The following is a 17,072-nucleotide window of genomic DNA, read 5'->3' as shown; positions in this document are numbered from 1 at the left end:
AATGCCTTTGGCTACTCCATTGTTGTGTTAGAAAGTATGTCTCACATTGCATACTTCATTGTCTAGGGAATAATTTAAATATATGTTGGGCTACTCCTCTCATTGCCAATTAGTTTTGAGATAGAACCTTAACATGGTATCAAAGCCACAACCCAACTTATTTCCGGTTGTCATAGGCCAAAAGGTGTCCTTTAGTTATGGGTCAAAAGTAACCTTTCGCCTAGTCTGACAAACTTATATGAAGGGTGCATGTTGTTAGATGTAGTGAATCAATTATATGATTTAAAGGGTAAAAGGTGGATTAGCAAAAATGCCATTTGGTATGAGAAAGTGATTTCTACCAAATTGAAGAAATGTAATCTTGTAAATTGATTGGTTCAATTATGAAAAATCACACTAGACTATTATCATGTTTGGTACAGAGGAAAAAGGAAATAAATCCAGCTTTCATGAAATCACTATTTCCACCCACTTGGAGGTACCGGGGATTATACATTGTTTTCAACTTTTTTTTTATACTATTAAGAGTGTCTTCTCACCTTTTTGATTAAGTAACTAATATCTTTTGGGATATATGATTATATCTCCTAACAATTGTCACTCCAATAAATCGAAAATACAATTTATTTATTAATGCTTTTCATAAAATAATACACATGAAACATGATAGTTATTGTAATTATCGCGTGACCTTGGATGAAAGTACTTTTGGAGAGTTTGATGAGTTAGAAAATTCCAAAATCAGAATTGCAAATAGAGGCTTTTATTAAGGTAAAACTTTTGATGACTTAGTACGGGAAAAGTTTTGGAAAAGAATTGTTGTTTTTTTAAGAACAAAGCATGTAAGATTTATGATCAAAACAATGATGAATTGTTTACTACAATTTTTCTTAAATCCTGATAATGAAACAGGTGTATTCAGAATTGTTCTATTTTGTTCAAAACTGGAATTTAACTTTCTCAAGCAGATATTAATCATTGGATTTAATATGTATACACTGAAAGTGTAAATGTTTTTCACACTGTCAGTCAATCATCCACCATTAATTTGTTAACCACCATTGACTCTTAAACAAAAGTAATACAAATCAATGGTGGATAATGCAGTGCATAGATTTTAAACTCTTAATCATTTGCCACTGACGCCATATAATTGGAATTAATGAAGTTGCATAAGAAGACAATTCCACACATTTGAAACGTAGTTATCGAAGCAAAAAAAAAATGTGGGCACTAAAAGTTAGACGTGGCTTATAAACAGTGACACCTTTTGTTGAATTTAACTTTTGTTTCAGCTTTAATTTTATATTATTTTTTTTTTGTTTCTATCCACTATGACTTCAACACTTCAAATAATGTTCATCACTCTATTTTGGCACTGAGATAGATGAATGATGTTAAGTTAAATAGATCTATGTGTGGTTATTTTCCTTTGTGGTCCATAAAATGATAATAGAGAGTTGAAATTTCACGCTTATATAAAAGGTTCAGTGCCACATGTTTTGGAGTTTACATCATCACGTAAGCAAATGAGTGAAAATAAAATAAAAAAAGTGATAAGAAAAGTTAAAATAAAAAGTTGATGCTATTAAATTATTAGAAGATAAACAAAAAAAGTTGAAAACCAAACCATGAACCTTCAAGGATGTCTTTAATTTTTAAGCATGCTATCCCTTTCTTTCCCACTATTGTAAGTAGTTGTTTATGGGCACATGGACCCTCCACACTTCCTTGTTCAATATGGGCTTTTTGAGTGCTTACTTTCTTATGACCCACATTGGGCCCCAGAAATCGATAACCATACCCGTTATTGCAACCACAATTTAAAACACTTGGTTGGTATATATAACTCATATGGCTTATTAGTTACCCATAAATGTTAGCAGTAATTATATTGGAGAACAAAGCTACCACATTTAACACATGTTGAATTGTTTTACAACATGTGTTTATTAGTTTGTTAGCTAGTTAGTTAGGTAAGTTTGTTACATATTCATGTACTATAAATAGGGTTTTTCATGCCTTGATCAAAGAATGAGAAATATCCGTAATATTTATCTTTTACGCTTCCACATTAATTTCGCAATAAATTATAATAAGAATCATTGTGATTGCATAAAATTCAGTTTATGAACCTACAAGGTATGAGCACATGGTTACATATTCCAATGAATCTATAGTGAAATTTGGAGGACTTTTTTTAAAGTTTGGTTAATGTGTTTCTTTAGAGCACCCTCAACCCTTGTTTTTATTAAGGAAGGTTGGGTACAAAAACAGCTGGTTAAAGAGGTTTATAGTTGAAGCATACTCATGTGGAATTGCTCAAAGATGTGTTATTGCTTTCTTTGGTCATAAAATGAAGTTCATTTAATAACCATAGGTGGGTTTTTAAACTTTATAGTAAAATTTTAATTGAATTATTACCTAAGTTAGTGAGAATCATGAAATAATATTAAAAATCATGTGAAATCCATTTAAAAACCATTTGTAGCTTGAAGGATTGAATACGTACGCTTTCAAAACATTTGTTAACAAAATTCTTCAAAATAATTTACAATGATAATTTATTCTTGTTTTGTTTTTGTTAACGTTTAAAAATATCATGAATATATTATTACATATAATTTCCAATTATACCTAAGAAATTACACACCAATTTTCAATAATTGTATTATTTATTCAACAATAAATCCTAATAAGCTTAGTTAAATAAAAATGTTCTAGTACGGCATTGATAAAAGAATTTGAACAGAGAAAAGTCCATTGAAAAACAATTTTTTTGAATTTTCGAAGCATAGAATACATATTGTTTCAATGCATTTTTTCAATAAGAATAATGCAGACGACCCTAATGAGACAAGTTAGTACCATTTCCCATAAAATAATGAATTTTTATTATAAACACAGACATATATATACATATTTATAATATTCATTCATATTATTTAATGCACTTCTATAGAACATACACTGAGTAATTTTTTTGAAGAGAAAAAAGATGTATATATTAATGGTATAATACTTTTATGTTATTATTGTATCATTTACCATTCATATTTAATTAATATTGACACTTTTAAATATAAGTAATATAAATAAATCGTAAATGTTATATTAACTATTTATAAATCTTTAGCTATACACAAAAATTTCACTCATTTTTGAATAAAAAATATTTGCAGAACTTACAACAAGGATTCATTTAGAACAGATGTAGAATTACTGATTAAACTTCTGAAAATAAAATAAAAAATTGTTGTAATTTTAGCTTGTAAGTAAGAGATGTTATGAGCGTGTAAATTAAAGTCGATATTGAAGACTAATTTTTTTTGCACATGGTTATGATTGCTTGCGATTTACTTTTCACTTTGCCACCATTTATCTATAGTTGTTTAATCTGTATTATAAGCTTCAAAATAGATGTTATATGCCAAATGAATCATTGTAATTAAACCACTAAGGTAGCTTCTATACAGAACAAGGACATTACTAACTATATGCAATAATTTAATTAAAACTATGGATAATTGTAAAAGATAAATATTTTGCTCCATATATACCTGCTCAAAACCCCTATAGGATGAACCATAATAAAGCTTATTACAAGTGTCAATTTCGTGTGTGAAAAGGATAAGAATAATGGTAGCTAGCATTTGTTTCAACCCATCATGCTTCATCCAAGTTGCAGCAATAATTTCATCATAAAGGAAATGAAAGTTAAAAATAGTTGCTAGCAAGGTGAATAATCACCCTTTTTCTTAGTGGTGCATGTGTGTATTTGTGATGTTTTAATTAATAAACATGGACAAGAATATTATGAGAAAATTAAAGGAAGGGTAGAGAAAAAGAAAGGAATGGAAGAGAAGAAGAATCAAAATGGTGGATTGCTTAGCTGGTGACAGATAAATGTAAGGGTTAAATCCACATGGTAGACAAAAAATGTAAGTGTACATTCATATCACATGCATAACCCATGTGAAGTAAACCCTTTTGTCTACATGTAAAAAACTTTATTTCTATGATGGGGTCCTGTAAATATAAACTCACCAAGATCCACAAATTGCTACGTATTTAAGCACACATCTGTTCGTTCAAGTGATACATGTTTGATTCCGTTTAAGTAAGGTCTCAGATTCGAGTATTGTGGATAGAAAATAGGAAAGTTCACCCACTTACATGTGGATGTTACTGACTCGGATAAGATTGTCTCCAGTTCGATAATAAATGTCCGAAAAAAATATGCATACAGGTATATACTACAATTTTCTTACTTTTCCCCATATCAGCAACTGCAAAAGTTTTATTTTCAGTAATTTCCAATTGTCTGCAAGGTCGGTTCTGAGCACAGTTCCATTTTTTTTGTATTGTTCTTTTGAGGAAATTTTATTACTAGAAACAAAGAAAGAGGTGGGATCCTTATATTATATACCATGAGAAGTGTAGTTTTTTAACCTAAACTAATGCACACAGTATAATCCCTGAAACATACTTATTGTATAAGATTGCAATTTGCACGTTGCACCCCATTTTGTATTTGATAAAAACAAATCCATTTGCAATACATTAATGTATCAAATAAACTTCGAAAACAAATATACAGAGTTTTGCTATTTTTGTCTAGATAAATTATAAACGTAGTATCAATAAGACGTTGATCTAATCGTGTAAGGTCTCACTAGATCACCAACATTGAGGGTTCGATTTCTGAAAGCGACACTTGTTGGGAGTTGCATCCACGAACCCCGAAAGAGATTAGTTCTTTACCAAAAAATAATGAGAAGATACTATTGATAGTATATAAAAAGAGTTGCTGGTATCCACATTGTTTTAAAATTTATTACAAAGAGAACAATATATTTGATGATAATGAGATTATTAATTTAATAATAAAGGTATACATAACATTTAATTCGTATATCCATTTCTACAATATAATAACACATTTTTAGTTATTTTTCTGTGTAATTATTTTTTTGAAGTTCTCTAAAAAGACAAATATTAAAACTATGAGAAGGAAATAATAATCTTGTAATTGTTTCTTCATACCTTACTTAAAATACCCAAAATCGAATTTTGTTGCAGATTCAGAAAAAATATCATTACTCTTTGAAAGAGGGATTAATTTGTTTCCCATCTACTTTGAATAATTATAACTCCATTATTTTTGAAAGACATGTATTGTATATAGCACTACTAGTGTCTGCATTGTTAGATTTGATTGTGGCCTTTGTTAGTGCTCCTACAAGGAAAAAAGTTTGAATATTGTTAGTCTTTTCATTTCACTGTCTTTTTCGTTTTTCTGGTATGCATATATTGTTAATGAAGTATTTACTATTTGCTTTTAAATATAGTGGTATACATGAATATGCTTTAATTCACACACACACTCACATAATTTAGTCCACATGTTCCATCACACTTTCGTGAAAATAGATATATATCTGCAGAAAATATATACCACTGCATTTATGTGAGATCCTATTACATTATTTGGCACACGATGCTTGCATTTAAAGTGCATAACTGATACCCTCTTCAGCTATATAACATTACAAGCATGGTACAAATATATATATAAAGTGAAATTTGTATGGGCATATATCTAAATAAATATAATCCATCAGAACCTGACAAGTAATAGTAAAACCATTTATGTTTACTTTTATATTGTGATTGATCATGTATAATGCACGTTGATATTCAACTTTCATTCACAAATACAATACATAGTGTAGATAAGTACAGAGAGAAATAAAAATACAGAAAAAAACAAGGCAGCAGAAAGATATGGAAACAATGATAAATGTAAATAAAAAATGGATATACCAATTTATATGTTATGTATACCTTTATTATTAAATTAATATAAGAAAGTAATTCTTTTCATGTCTCATACCAATCAAATCTAACCAAATAATATCAAAGAATATTTTTCTTTATTATTTTTCTTTTTAAGTAAGTGACAATTTCTAATTGAATCGAGACATAATTGGCACATAAAAAGTGAAACAAATTATCTTCATTCTTATTCTTCTTCCTCCTACTTTTTTTTATGTTTATTGTTATTATATCATGATTCTGCATTATTTGTATATGTATAAGTTTGTGTAATATTTTTTAAAATTGAATTAATTATTTAATTTGTCTAAATGAACCAATTCGTTGAGCCAAATGGTTTGTGAACTTTAACTAAGCCTAATTGGAACTAAAAATATAACTCATATCAAACTTGAGTCAAATTTCGAGCTAAGCAAATCCTTATCGAGTTGAACCATGGTTCGACTCGTATCTAGCCCTAATTCTCACATTCATTATCATCCGTACCCAATCTCATATACTCGAGTTAAGGTATGAACATTGTTATATAAATTTCAGGTAAAATTTAGTTTTTTAGTACTACCAAGCGTATTTCTCACATTTTTTGATAAAGAACTAAACTCTTTCCGGATTCGTGACTGCCTCTTATAACAAATGTCGCTCATAAGAGTTGTATCATCAATCTTAAGAATCAAGTGTGAAGACTCAGTTTGTCACATACACATATAATACTTTATATAATATTGTATTGTTATTTGATTTTTTTTTTTGTAATTGTATTGTTATTGGATGTACATTGAAAATTGTGTAAAATATTAATAAGAGGCTTAGCATGCGCATTTCTTTTATCTTTATCCAATATATCCCAATCATCAAACAAGCCTTAAATATTCACATAATTAAAAAAGCATTCCTGAAAAATACAAATTATTTCAATAAATATTTACTATGAGTCTATGATGCTACTTTAGAGCAATTTCATAACAGATAAAAAATTGATTCATGCAAGGTAATGGACTAATGTTTGGTAAATAGGATTCCAAATTGACAAATAATATATAGACCCGATTTAGAAAAATACAAAAGGAACTTTATATAATAAGTAAAAAAAAACATCCAAGAAAATAAGAAAACATCATAAAAATGTGCTTCAACTTTCAACAACCTTGTCACAATATCAAGTCATTTTCAAGTGCAACGATAAAAGAGGTTTGGACTTTAAAATTCGAAAAAGAAACGCAACGTTCATTTACCACATCGCTGGTGCCATAATTGAATATGGGTAGTAGCCGTTGTCTATTTGTTGATTATATAATAAATACAAACTTCAATATTTTTATAGGATTCTTTTGGAATTAAGAATATCAGTTTCATTAAAATGATTTAACGTACTTATTTTATATTTTCACTGCAAGTTAATTAATCAAGACATTTTGATACCCAAATCAGATAATTACATACATGTTTAAAAATAATCCTATAAAAAACTAAAATCAATCTCTTGAAAGTGAGCTATTAAAATTACCAGAGTTAATACTTAATTCCACTGTATAAAAATCGACAAACCATCCGTTATTTTTTTGGTATACTTATATCCCATTATTTTTTCATAGACACAGACCACCCGATTATTATAACTATAGATAAATTATTTTTAATAACTATAACTATAATAATAATAATACTATTGTGTCATAAATTAAGTGCTTTAAATTCAAATTCACTGACATATATTTATTGATTTTTTAGGACATATCATTTTTAATAAAAACTTGAAAACTGTTTTTTTATTGATATACACATGTTGATGTGACCATCATATCAAAACCTGATTACATACAAACAATTAAGAGTGTAATTAGAAGATAACTTGAAGGGTTCCAAAAAAGATATGCTACAGGAATGTATCATTTCGATCAAGTTTGGGTTTATTCGAATAATATTTCCACTACAACACAACTTTATATCCTCTTCTAATAATAATAGAAGAATTTGTGTCTGTTTTATTACTTTTATTTGTTATGTTAGCTTCTCAAATAACAAATTAAATTATACAATGTTATTGTTTTGTACAGGTTATTATCTGTTTTAAAATGGATGCAACAATTACTTTGTTAATAACAAACCAATAGTTAATGAAACCAACGGACGCTGGTTCAAGTGGTACATATTTGATTCATTCGGGTTCGAGTATTGTGAGTGGAAAAATGTCCGCTGTGAGAGTTAGCCCCACGTACCTATGGATATTCCCGACTCGGACAAGATTGCCTCCAGTGTGAGAGAATAACAGTAGAAAACAAAAAAAACCAATAGTTGATGAAGAAATCACTCATGATGCACAATATTACTGCCAAAAAAAAACTTACATGCAATTTATTAGGGTAGGTCACAAACCCAACAGAATTGGCCACCATTTACTTCTGTTCATAAATGGCTTGGCCTAATAACATGACCTCTACCAAATTAATTCTACTTCAACAGTGATTCCCACTTAATAAAAAAAGTAATCTATTCTTTTCAAAATTTTGAATATATGTAGCACTATTCAGACGTTTTTTCTTCTTAATCACAAATCGAGTTTGAATATAAAACATAGTGTATAATTGTAAGATATATTTAACCAATGTTTTTGTTCAATTATTATATGAAGAGAAATTTGTCCAAATTGCTATTATCACAATCAAGGTAGGACCCAAAGGCCACATGTAGAGTACCACAGTTCAAGGGAACAAGTTGAAAATTAAATCAATACCTCAATTTTTCTTTCCCACCATTAACGTACTTTTTAAAACAGGGGTATTTTTGGAAATTTCAGTGAACATCATTATAAAAGAAAGCAGAATAAAAAATATAGAGGCTGTAAAAGTGATGGACAGGCACAAATCACAAACAAGCTGATGTGAATAAAATCAGATTAGCTTATGTTAAATATTGGATAAGTAAGAAGAGAAAAACTTGGGGAGAGATATATATAATAAATGAGAACTTTTTTTGGCTTCCTATAGTTCTTCTCGCACTGGAGGCAATCTTGTCCGAGCCGTGAACATCCATAGCTACGTGGGGCTAATTCTCCCAACATACATTTTTTCCATCTACAAGATTTGAACCCAAGACATTGCTTAAGGGGAATCAAACATATACCACTTGAACCAACTCTCCTTGGTAGCAAGAAAAAAAGAAGAGAAAATGAGTTGATTATAAGAGTCGTTTGGTAGGAAAGAAATATGAAAGAAGAGAAAAAAATATATACACTCATAATGAATAATTTTAAATACTATTATTGTATTATCCATAATTCATATTTAATAATCATTTACATTCAAAAAAGTAATTCACATGAATAATAAACATAAAATATGCTTTTATTAAATAGACAATTTTATCCTTATAAATAATAATGAATATAAGATAAAGATAAGCATATTATATGAAATATAAAAAAAAATATTATATTCAAATCTAACATTTATTCAATGAGAAGAAACTACAAGTTCGGGAATATACCATACAAAATTTAATAAACTTATAAGAGAAGAAATCTCTTTCCTTACTTACTCTCTTTTACCAAAGGCACCCTTAAAGAGAGCAAAATTCAGGATCAATTTTCTCAAATTAACTTACTAGGGAATACACCCTCTATGGGACTTAGGTGCCTCAAAGGTGCATAAGTAGCATTGGGCATGCACAATATGAAAAATGTGTCTTTCTATCCTAAAATGCATGTATAGTATGCTCCATTTGTTTGTGGATATTTTAAATATGCAAAATAGGTGGCCCGCATGTATTACTAGAGAAATTATTGAACATCAAATATGCAATTATATATATATTTTGTCAAATGTGAGAAATTGTGTTCTATTTTTTTATATATGCATTTGTATATAAAATATAAGAGAATACTATCATTTTCTTATTTGTTTGTAATTTGTATATTATATATGCATATGCTTTTTTATTTTTGTATTTGTATATAAATTATATCCTATGCATATTTTGTATTATATATATGCATTTTGTATGTATTGTTCTATTCATATAACTTTTTATTATGATAAATATATGGTATATTATTTATTTTATTCACTACTTATATATATAATTTTATTTATGGCGACTCGCAAACTGTTCTGCTCATGCTTGGACAGAACATGATATTTCGTGTTATATTTTAAAACAAGCATGAATGTTTATCCTAATTTAAGCAGATATTACATGGGTACAAAGTCAATAGACAAGCAATCTTAATTGATAATATTACTTCAGAGTAAGTAATTTAAACTCATTCTAAGAAATATAAATGAACGAGATCATTATGGAAGAAATGTCATGATTAAAAGGCCAATGAAGGAAATATGTTAGGGCTTGTTTGGTCATTTTATTTCTAGAGCATGTCCAACCAATCATGCATAACACACATCTCAAACAAAAAGACAGCTTCAATATTCATCTCCCTCCCAATAAAAGTTAAAAAAAATAAATAATCTGAATAAAAATCAGAAAGTAGGTAAGAAAATATTTAGAAAATGAAAAAAAAAAAGGAAATAATAAAATGGGAAATACATTAAAGGGTGAGTGAAATAAGCTGGCCTTTAACTAAATATAGCTGGACAGAGAAAAGCCAAGTTATTGTCTCTATCGTCTCTTAGTGCAGTTGTTCAAAAATCTCTGAATTTATTCATTATTTTTGTTTCATAAATAATTAATAGCAGTAAATACCTGCATATATTTTTCTGTGCCACTTTGTTCTACATGCGATGAACAAAGGTTGGTGAATTTACCAAAGCAGGACATTAAAAAAAGTCTGAAGATTCCACAAAAGGAAACATGTCAAAGTTAAATAATGAAAAGCAAAATTAAGAAAAGGGAAAAATATTGATTCTTATTACTATGTATGAGATCCCAAGAAAATATAATAATAATAATAATAATAATAATAATAATAATAAATTCACCTCCATCACACACCTTTCATTACATAATACATACATATATTGATATATATGTATATAGTCCTGGTAAGTACTATACATAAAAATATAAAAACCCATCATCAAAATTCATAGAATTCACCACCACCGTTTTATATTTTTAATTTTTCTGTTCCCCTCACTGCTGTAATTGCAAAATAGTGAGTGAAGAACCATGTTGGGGGACTCATCAGAAGGAGGTGGTGGCGGAGAGGTTGCGGCGGTGGTGGTAGGTGGTGGTGGTGGATCAACTTCAGGAGATGAAGAGAGAAGAATGGAAGAAAGTGACCGTAGTAGTAGCTTCGGTGGAAACCGGTGGCCAAGACAAGAGACTTTGGCTTTGTTAAGGATACGGTCGGATATGGACGTGGCGTTTCGTGATGCAAGTGTTAAAGCTCCTTTGTGGGAACAAGTATCAAGGTTCAATAATTTCATTTCATTTTTTTGCTTGCTTCTTCTCTCATTCATTTTACTTCAATGTAAATTCTGGGGTTGTAAAAAATTTAATCTTTTTTTATTTCTTCTTCCTTGGCTTGCTTCTTCTCATTGATTTCACTTACTTCAATGTAAACTATGGTGTTCTATGAATCACACATCAAATTCAAGGGATGTAGAGATCTGAGAATTCAGTTGTGGTTGAACTTTGATTATTGGAAATGTTTTATATTTTTCCTCTCTCAATCATTTGGGTTTTCTTCCTGTAGTATTTTTCTTCATTCCCTTTAAATCCTCTTTTTTTCTTTTCTTTTTACCTTTTGAGTTTGTGTTACTATAAAAGAGTTTAGATGTGTGGAGTATTCATGATTTGGGTTTGATTTACTTTTCCAACTATTAAAATCCACTTTGGTTCGTATCTTATTTTCCAAATAAGTTACCAACTTGAATTACATAGTGAAAAGCAAGATTTTCTTCCCCCTTTATTTCAGTTACCCACTCTTACGGGAAATTCAGGTAAATTATCAAATTCTCTAACTTTGGTTTCATGATAGAAATTTCTGCTATCAATTCTTGGGATTTGTTATCAATTAAAACTTTAATTACATCAAGTTTGTTATTTTTCCCAATCTCTCCTTCACTTACTTTATCATCTCCATTAATTGATATTCTTTGCACCCAAAAAGTTAATTCACCACACACATATTTTCACTTTATGTTAATAATGTTATGCCCCCAATGCTTTTTACCCTTTGTCTTTTAGCTGAATTTGATGGGATAAAATAAACCCAGATAGATACCTTTTTTTTCTTCCTTTATTTATCGTTTGTCTTGTTTTTTGGGACTTTCAGGAAGCTAGCTGAACTTGGGTATAAAAGAAGTGCCAAGAAATGCAAAGAGAAATTTGAGAACGTGTACAAGTATCATAAAAGAACCAAAGATGGTCGAAGTGGCAAATCAGAAGGCAAAACTTATCGATTTTTTGATCAACTACAAGCCCTTGAACATCACCACCCTCCAACAATTCATTCCTCTTACACACCACAATCATCACTAGCACCACCACCAATATCATCATCAATTGTAGCAACAGCAACAACAACAGTGCCAATGCCAATGCCACCAGTGGCTAACACCACTCTTGGTAGTGTTAGTGTCCCTCATGTCTCTATTCCTCAAGGCATTGTCACTTCTACCCCATCAATAAACCTAATAAATGTCCCTTCCTATCAACCTACAAACCCTACAAACTTCCCACCACCATTAACAAACCCTACTACAAGTGCTACAATTCCAATATCTTTCCCAAACATCCCAAATGATCTCTTGTCCAACTCAAGTATCTCGTCCTCATCGACTTCTTCCGATGAAATATTGGACGGGAGGCGCAAGCGGAAGCGCAAATGGGAAGACTTCTTCAATAGACTAATGAAGAATGTGATGGAGAAGCAAGTGGAACAGCAAAGGACATTCTTGGAAGCTATAGAGAAGCGCGAGCATGAGCGAATGGTAAGAGAAGAAGCATGGAGAGTGCAAGAGATACAAAGGATCAATAAAGAGAGGGAAATTCTAGCTCAAGAAAGATCCACAGCCGCTGCCAAGGATGCTGCAGTCATGGCTTTCTTGCAAAAGTTGGCTGAAAAACAAAATTTTGGACAAGCATTGAATAATAACATTAGCATTCCACCACAACCACAGCAACAACAATCTCAATTGCAGCCACAAGTGGTGGCACAACCAATTGCACCACCAGCACCAACTATTGCTCCAACACTTGTGCAACCACAAATACAACTTATTGTTCAGCCTGGCCCACCACTGCAACCTGTGGTCCCACCACCACCACCACCACAACAACAAGTCACAAATACGGAAATCGTGAGAGTTGATAATAATGGGGAGAATATGATAGGAGCAAGCTCATCAAGGTGGCCAAAAGTGGAGATAGAAGCATTGATAAAGCTGAGAACTGAGCTTGACATGAAGTACCAAGAGAACACACCAAAAGGACCACTTTGGGAAGAGATTTCATCCTCAATGAGGAAGCTCGGGTACAATAGGAATGCAAAGAGATGCAAAGAGAAATGGGAGAACATCAACAAGTACTTCAAGAAGGTGAAGGAAAGTAACAAGAAAAGATCAGAAGATTCAAAAACATGTCCTTATTATCAGCAGCTGGAAGCATTATATAAAGAGAAGAACAAGATGGTGCAGCCGGAGAGTATGGTGGCGCCGCTGATGGTGCAGCCGGAACAGCAATGGCCTCCTCAACAGCAGAGGGAAGAAGATCATGATGATTTTGATGATGAAGAGAAGAATGTAGAAGAAAAAGAGAAAGAAAGTGAAGGTTGCAAGAATGAGGTAGTGGCAAACAAGGCTGCATCAGGTGAGTAGTACTGCATTGAAAGGTGCAAAAGTGCCCCAAAAGAATGACACGTGTGAGTGTCAAAGAGATCACATGCTTCAAACGATATCCTACTCCATATCTCAAGCTAATCAGAGTGCTCCATTTTATTACCTTTTGCTTTTAAAAATTTTATTTCGTTCAAATGTTAATATATAATTTGTTTGAGATATAGAATAAGGTATCATTTGAGACAGGTGATCTCCCTCCGTACTTGAAGGGTTGTCTTAAAAATGGAGCCTGGGGCAGAAAAGAGTGGTGGTTGGCGGCTATTGGTGGTGGTGGTTGTGGAAGTGTGTAAGAATTTGAATATAGGTGTAAGGCAGAATGACACATTGGTATTAAAGTGGTGGGGTTTGGGGTTTGGTACTTTTGTTGCAGAATTTAGTCAGAGATTATATGTTTTTTCCATTTTATAAAAAAAATTATTTATTTATTTATTGGGATATTTAATAAGCTGAATCAGAAATGAATTCAAGAAAGACATCGAGGCTGGTTCCAAAATAATGAATCATAAAGAAGAGAGGGACCCCATGTTTTTTACCTTTTAATTTGTTTTTCAACCTGTTTTATGTTTATGATATATAAAAAACATGAGGTATGATATTGATTGGGGTTTTTGTCTTATATTTATAAGGTAATGTTAATCAATATAGAAAGTGAATATTAGTAATTTTGCTTGATTTTTGAACAAATATTACATTATTATAATTTTATTCTCTTAATTTATTTTTTCGAAAAGTTCACACATTCTTTTTTTTCATTAATGAATAAAGTATAAATAAGAGAAAAAATAATAAATATCATATGAAAATATAAAATATTTTATATAAAGTATTACCGAAGTCTTCAAAAAAATTTCTTTCAATACGAACCAGAAATAGTTTATATTTTGGTGAATTGATTGTCCCATTTCTCTTCTGTACTACTAACTCATTAGTAGTAGTGTGTCATAAAAATGATGAAAACTTTATTGCAGCACTAATAAAATTGGGTTCATTTGAGAATAAAAACAGAAGTATTTTTTTCCACTTAATTATAATGTAACACTCTGTCGGAGCTTTCATCACTTAGATTTGTTATATGCCAAAATATTTTTGAGAGGGTTCCTACTTAATTAGCATGTGAGTTTGAGAGATTAGTATGTTACTTAGAGCGAATGGTAAGAGAAGAAGCATGGAGAGTGCAAGAGATACAAAGGATCAATAAAGAGAGGGAAATTCTAGCTCAAGAAAGATCCACAGCCGCTGCCAAGGATGCTGCAGTCATGGCTTTCTTGCAAAAGTTGGCTGAAAAACAAAATTTTGGACAAGCATTGAATAATAACATTAGCATTCCACCACAACCACAGCAACAACAATCTCAATTGCAGCCACAAGTGGTGGCACAACCAATTGCACCACCAGCACCAACTATTGCTCCAACACTTGTGCAACCACAAATACAACTTATTGTTCAGCCTGGCCCACCACTGCAACCTGTGGTCCCACCACCACCACCACCACAACAACAAGTCACAAATACGGAAATCGTGAGAGTTGATAATAATGGGGAGAATATGATAGGAGCAAGCTCATCAAGGTGGCCAAAAGTGGAGATAGAAGCATTGATAAAGCTGAGAACTGAGCTTGACATGAAGTACCAAGAGAACACACCAAAAGGACCACTTTGGGAAGAGATTTCATCCTCAATGAGGAAGCTCGGGTACAATAGGAATGCAAAGAGATGCAAAGAGAAATGGGAGAACATCAACAAGTACTTCAAGAAGGTGAAGGAAAGTAACAAGAAAAGATCAGAAGATTCAAAAACATGTCCTTATTATCAGCAGCTGGAAGCATTATATAAAGAGAAGAACAAGATGGTGCAGCCGGAGAGTATGGTGGCGCCGCTGATGGTGCAGCCGGAACAGCAATGGCCTCCTCAACAGCAGAGGGAAGAAGATCATGATGATTTTGATGATGAAGAGAAGAATGTAGAAGAAAAAGAGAAAGAAAGTGAAGGTTGCAAGAATGAGGTAGTGGCAAACAAGGCTGCATCAGGTGAGTAGTACTGCATTGAAAGGTGCAAAAGTGCCCCAAAAGAATGACACGTGTGAGTGTCAAAGAGATCACATGCTTCAAACGATATCCTACTCCATATCTCAAGCTAATCAGAGTGCTCCATTTTATTACCTTTTGCTTTTAAAAATTTTATTTCGTTCAAATGTTAATATATAATTTGTTTGAGATATAGAATAAGGTATCATTTGAGACAGGTGATCTCCCTCCGTACTTGAAGGGTTGTCTTAAAAATGGAGCCTGGGGCAGAAAAGAGTGGTGGTTGGCGGCTATTGGTGGTGGTGGTTGTGGAAGTGTGTAAGAATTTGAATATAGGTGTAAGGCAGAATGACACATTGGTATTAAAGTGGTGGGGTTTGGGGTTTGGTACTTTTGTTGCAGAATTTAGTCAGAGATTATATGTTTTTTCCATTTTATAAAAAAAATTATTTATTTATTTATTGGGATATTTAATAAGCTGAATCAGAAATGAATTCAAGAAAGACATCGAGGCTGGTTCCAAAATAATGAATCATAAAGAAGAGAGGGACCCCATGTTTTTTACCTTTTAATTTGTTTTTCAACCTGTTTTATGTTTATGATATATAAAAAACATGAGGTATGATATTGATTGGGGTTTTTGTCTTATATTTATAAGGTAATGTTAATCAATATAGAAAGTGAATATTAGTAATTTTGCTTGATTTTTGAACAAATATTACATTATTATAATTTTATTCTCTTAATTTATTTTTTCGAAAAGTTCACACATTCTTTTTTTTCATTAATGAATAAAGTATAAATAAGAGAAAAAATAATAAATATCATATGAAAATATAAAATATTTTATATAAAGTATTACCGAAGTCTTCAAAAAAATTTCTTTCAATACGAACCAGAAATAGTTTATATTTTGGTGAATTGATTGTCCCATTTCTCTTCTGTACTACTAACTCATTAGTAGTAGTGTGTCATAAAAATGATGAAAACTTTATTGCAGCACTAATAAAATTGGGTTCATTTGAGAATAAAAACAGAAGTATTTTTTTCCACTTAATTATAATGTAACACTCTGTCGGAGCTTTCATCACTTAGATTTGTTATATGCCAAAATATTTTTGAGAGGGTTCCTACTTAATTAGCATGTGAGTTTGAGAGATTAGTATGTTACTTATTGGATAAGAAGATACTCTTATATTTATATATATATATATATATATAACATTCTCAAGGACCTTAAATTATATGTATTTTTTGTGCAGTCAAACTTAATTAATACAAGTCCTTTATAAAATACCCATTGTTTGAAATATGAATGAAGTTGTTTACTTAGGTGATATGATTAGATAAATGGAATACATAATGTCATGATATATTTATTCAGCCCTTATAATATGTAAATATTATGAAATA

General features: G+C 30.9%; 1 protein-coding gene across 1 annotated transcript; it reads left to right on the top strand.

The window, feature by feature from the left end:
* Positions 10,822–16,223, top strand: LOC109353888 (trihelix transcription factor GT-2-like). Its single transcript, XM_019596249.1, has 5 exons — positions 10,822–11,204; positions 12,071–13,612; positions 13,971–13,984; positions 14,778–15,730; positions 15,891–16,223. Exons 1-4 carry the CDS (start codon positions 10,960–10,962, stop codon positions 15,668–15,670), a joined length of 2,694 nt encoding a protein of 897 aa, XP_019451794.1. The 5' UTR covers positions 10,822–10,959; the 3' UTR covers positions 15,671–15,730; positions 15,891–16,223.

The sequence above is a fragment of the Lupinus angustifolius genome, chromosome LG08 (genome assembly GCF_001865875.1).
Source record: "Lupinus angustifolius cultivar Tanjil chromosome LG08, LupAngTanjil_v1.0, whole genome shotgun sequence".
In the NCBI taxonomy this organism is placed as follows: Eukaryota; Viridiplantae; Streptophyta; class Magnoliopsida; order Fabales; family Fabaceae; genus Lupinus; species Lupinus angustifolius.
Note: the sequence above shows the minus strand (reverse complement) of the source record. Positions and strands in the feature narration are given on the sequence as shown.

What these genes read in the sequence shown, in the direction of transcription:
- LOC109353888 (XM_019596249.1), top strand. Translation starts at nt 10,960, where the DNA reads ATGTTGGGGGACTCATCAGAAGGAGGTGGTGGCGGAGAGGTTGCGGCG. An exon ending in TTGTGGGAACAAGTATCAAG is followed by an intron (nt 11,205 to 12,070) that starts GTTCAATAATTT and finishes TGGGACTTTCAG; the next exon opens with GAAGCTAGCTGAACTTGGGT.